The 5,141-nt window shown below is 38.3% G+C and overlaps 1 protein-coding gene across 1 annotated transcript; it reads right to left on the bottom strand.

Moving 5' to 3' along the window:
• Nucleotides 1–2,161: 2,161 nt before the first annotated feature.
• On the bottom strand, nt 2,162–3,142 carry B3GALT1 (beta-1,3-galactosyltransferase 1). Its single transcript, XM_009819446.2, has one exon. It carries the CDS (start codon nt 3,140–3,142, stop codon nt 2,162–2,164), a length of 981 nt encoding a protein of 326 aa, XP_009817748.1.
• Between the last annotated feature and the right edge of the window lie 1,999 nt (nt 3,143–5,141).

Raw genomic sequence — 5,141 nt, 5'->3', positions numbered from 1 at the left:
AAACTGCATCTTTTGGGGTTTGGGTAAGGAAAGCTGAACTTCACCCAACCAGTGTGTGTGTGTTATGTATTCACTATGCAATTAGTTGGACCTTGTTTAGCTAGAGTTCTGAGTTTGACAGGAAGCAAGAGCAACTTTAACAAGGACTAGGTCAACTAGGGAAGAATAACTCTTGATTATGCTGCAAGAGATTAGTATTGTATAAAATTACCGATTTTCATTTATGAAGGATGCACAAGCTCCTGTTGACTAGCAGTAACACCTGGGCTGTATGTTGTGTAGCTTAACCTTTAGATCTGAAGTAGATTTGTTTGAGACACCTACTCCTGCTTGTGGCTTGAAGGCCAGGTACGCGGTACCTTATTTACAAGTAGTTCTTTTCAAAACGATAGTGCTGCGTTTGTGAATAAGACTAACAATTTCTCATGAAACTGCAAACCTTTTGGGGCAGCATCTTCATTTCTCTATTACTGTTGTAAAGTGCCATGTACACCTATGGCAAAATCAGGTCAGAGTTTTCCTTTAAATTCTTATTCAGTTAATTTCTGACAACTTTATAGACATCCTGAATAACGTACAGACTTAAGTTTTTCACATGTTACACGTAATGCCAGCTGAAATGAATGAGACTTTTGTGTGTGCTGTGGACGGTGTGAGTAATCTACAGCTAATAATTTGATGAGTTTTGTATCTTTGTAACTTGTCTGCGAATTCTTCATTCCAAGTTATTAGCTGAGCAATGTCCTATTTTAGCTCTTTGTTAGAAGGTGGTGCTAAATAGAGATGGCTTGAATTTATCAAAGAATTTTCCAGGAAATAATTTTCATGACATTTCATTAACATTCATATTCAAAACACATAAGCACATTATGAAACTTGAATAAAATCTTGTGTGTTTGATTTGTCGCATGCTCTGGGGATCTCGAGTGGGATCTCGGTGAGTATTGCCTCTGTGATGAGTAACCTGGGAGCTGCAGATTTGTGACAAAGGCTAGGATTTGTTTTCGTTAATAGGCGATTCTTAAAAGCCCTCTATTTTGCTGTGAAAGTTGTACATAAATGTTATGTACTCTGTTGCCCAATCAACAGAAAAGTGATTGTGATTGCATTCTTTTATTGGACAAAATTTTACTTTTCTACACCATTAACAATCTGGTAGCATCTTATTAATATATGTATGCAAAAAGTAGAGCTTACCCTTAAAAAGCTGCTTCTGTGTTATTTTTTTACGTAAATAGTGTACTGACTGATGTTGAAGAAATATGCTGCTTATTGACACTTTTATCATTCAATAAAATTATATATTGCTATGCAAGACACTTAATGGCAAGATCCACTGATACTAACGAGTAACATTGCACTTGCTTTGAAATTCAAAGTTAAAAGATATTCATATATTTATCATGTATTTTTAAGATAGTTTTTTCATACATCTCTCCTGTCTTATCTCACCTACAGATTCTACTTCATTTTAAAATTGTATTAGATCTTTTAGGGGCTGCTTTGGGCAGTGGAAAGAAATGGGGTATCTTCTGAAATAATTTAAAGGAATACCATTTGGTGGATAAAAACATACTTCAGTGTGTGGGTTTGTTTCTAAGGCCTATGAGACTTTGATGTTCTTACCTGTCTAAATTCTATTATACCATCAGTAAACTGGGAATTGCACACATTGTACTATAAAATATACATGTCAAGATAGATGTATAAGGTCAGTGCAAATGTATGCCACTCAATTTATTAACAAAGCTCTAAATAGAGATGGTTGTAGGGTGTCAAAAAAGGAATAAAAGTATATTTTTAATTCTTCATTTCTCGGGGCCTGAGTCTTATCTCAGAGGCTGGGGCATGAACTGTTAAACAGCTCATGATAGTTTATTACTGTCCGTTTACATACAGATGCAGGAGCTGATACGTGTGATAGAGGATAAAATACAAAATCTGAGATTTGACTCTAGATCCTTTCAGTTGCTGTAATGTCCTTATGAAAAGAGCCTGAAGTCTGTAAACCAGTAGTCAAAATGAGAATGAAAAATCAGTCGTTAAAAATCCTCTCACAGTTAATATCCCACAGTTTAACTTGTAAATCAGCAGATCACTTTGTCAAAAAACAACCACACTAAACCAAAATTAAAAAAAGGTATTTACATCTGTAAAAATCTTAACATCTAAGATGTTTCTTGCTGGACATGTCATTCCAAATTCTGTGCATTTCTTCTGGTGTTATCTGGTGCACTGTGATCACTCTGCGGTACCTGCACAAGCTGTAAGCCATTTTCCAGTGATTGAAGCCACTGTTTTGGAAGGGGTGAATGCCCAGCTTCCGAAGACAGAGTCCAACATACACGTCTTCAAGATGAAGAAGTCTGGTATGAAGGGAGGTTTTGTAAATCAGTTCCGCCACGTCAGCTGAAAATATGTAGCCGGTGCCTGAACAGAAGGGTGGATAATTGCTGTCAGGATACAAATCTCTTGGCATGTACCACTTACTGCGAACATCTCGTATTGGTCCTCCATTTATAACGTAACCTGTGAAGTACCTTCTCCTTGGCTTGGTGGTAGGTTTGAGCAGCTTATAAATAAGATTATCCATATTTACAAAAATATCACTGTCTGTCTTCATAACGTACTTCGCTTTTGAACAAAATGTTGCTACCCACCTCATCCCCATCAATGTTTTCAGAGTGAGGTTATGATACGAGTCAATAAAATCCTCCACAATAATGTCATGAAAAATTTGGCTTTCTTGCTCTACCATTTGATTTAACACAGGATCTGTGTTTTTTCCGAGAAGAAATAACGTGGCGATTTTAATTCCTTTGAAGTTGTTTTCATCTCCCCACGTTTCTCGAATGGCTTGCCTTGCATCAAACTCCTTGTGAGTTGTGCTGATAAGAATGACCAAGAAAGGGACACTCTTCTCACACTTGTTGGGTTCATTGATAAGAAAGTCAAAGGAATGTGGATTTATAGGTCGAGTTCTTATGTTGCCAAAGGAAACATTTTTTCTGGCTATAGGTATGCTACTGAGCTGTCTGTGGCCAGTGTAGGAAGAAGTAGGGCGAGTTATACTTAAATACCAAAGAGCGCTTGCCCAACAAACTACTGTCAAAACATATAAGCATGAGACCTTTGAAGCCATTGTTCCTCTAGCTCTTCTATTCTGTATGATGAATAAATAGCCTTCGTACCATGAGCGCACCTATGTCCCAGAGAGGCAGCATATTATTAATGAAACTTGAAAGTTCGATATAGAAAAGTAACTCTGTAATCATTCATGGAGCTCAAATAGGAGCTATTAACCCTGATGATACTCAGCTTTTCTTCTTTTACTAACAGCGGCTTCCATTTCTTGGAATTTTCTGTTATTTCTGAAAAATATGAAGAAAAATTTTCCATTGCTAGATCATAAAAGCCTAGGGCAAGAAAAATGAGCTTAAATATGACTGGCCATTAATAAGCTAAGTGTCTTAATGCATTTCTTGGATGTCCTTTTTATTCTTATGAGGTACCACAATGCAAGATAGTGTACTGGAATATAGCAGTATAACGGAAGTAATGCTTTGGTGATTGATAATTTCTCATAGATTATAATATATATAAAAAAAGTTAAACATGCATAGCATGTTGGCTATTTAGGTAATTTTAAAGGCACATGAAAATAACTTTCTAGTTTCTAGCATTATATTTGCTTCCTAGCATTTTTTCTGGACAATCTTTCAAAATATACCATGAAACGTTTTCAAATTATTTAAAGAATGAAAATGTACTTTATCTTAGGATTAATAGCATCAGTGGCAACCATGCACGTGAATACCTACAGATCCCATTTGATCTAAATGTTGTTAATGTCTGCCCAGCTAACAAGAACATGCATTGGTGGAAATAGGACAGTATGGAACCGATTGGTAAAGGTACAGGAGACAAAGAGAGATAAATGTGTTGTCTTACCCATGTAAAGGTCAGCGCCCGAGTAGACTCCGTAAAAGTCTAGAAATAAATTAACACAGTTCAGTTACTCTTGTTAGCTCCTTCTCCCCACAAATCAGTCTTTACTTTTCATGAGCAAACATAATTTGTATACCATGTAATATAAATGACGATGGCAGCCTATTAACTGTGCCACTTCGCTGGCCGGCATGCAGAGCACTTGCCTACGTGGCTGGGGTTCCTGCACTGGCAGCCCTTCCCCACTGCTCTGCCAGTCCTGCCTCCAGCACCAGGGAGCTTTGAGGCTTCCCTGGATCCAGGGAATGTGCTAGCCCTGAAGCTTCCTTTCCTCTTAGCATGTTTCCTGGGAAACAGTTCTGTTTATCATCATTTCATGGAAAGGAGACAAGCTGCATTAAGCCTGCTGGATCGCTGCTGACTTCTCCAAGGTGCACCAGTAGCTGGAGAGTGCCGGTAGGCTCCATGTTCCTGGATTTTGCCAGAGCTGAAGGATAGTAGAAGCATGCAACAGACCAGCTTTACACGAGAATCTTTGAAATATTTAATATTTACTTCGGATTGAAAAAAACATATATGGATTCAGCTAAAAAGACAGAAGCCCTATAGAAATGTCCTTTCGGTTTTCACATGGCTTTGACACATTGCTTGGATGACATCAAAATGCTTTTTAAGGAGCCTGTGCCTCCCCCACATTGGATAAGTATGGTCCCTTTTTCCTTTCTCCAAAAGCAGATGAGAGTGGCCCTGGATGTGACCCTGTGGCAGGATCCCCTGCCAGGTGTTCTGTTCCTTAGGATTTGTGCAGAGAGAGCCCCCCCTAGGCAGGCTGTCGGAGTTAGAGGACTGTTATCCCGTGTTACTATATTACACTGAGGTGTAAAAACAGCAGAGAAACCATCTTAGGATTTGCTAAATATAGCCTCCTTATAGACTATAGTATCTTTATAGGTTCTTATAGCTAGGGCTGTCCTGCCAGTCTTCATTACGTGCACTTTTAGGTATTTAATGACCAGAACCCACATACCCCTTTCCCCTTCCACAAAACAGGAAAATGTGAATTTGTAGCCTGTTTCAGAGCTTTATCCATTTCAATCACTTTTGCCCTATAATCGGGGCAATTTAATGAGGTAGAGGGTGACTGTGATCTCCTTTGCTACTTGTCACAGGGTTTGTGATCTTTTCCCACCAAG

This window comes from Gavia stellata, chromosome 8, assembly GCF_030936135.1.
Source record: "Gavia stellata isolate bGavSte3 chromosome 8, bGavSte3.hap2, whole genome shotgun sequence".
NCBI lineage: Eukaryota > Metazoa > Chordata > Aves > Gaviiformes > Gaviidae > Gavia > Gavia stellata.
Note: the sequence above shows the minus strand (reverse complement) of the source record. Positions and strands in the feature narration are given on the sequence as shown.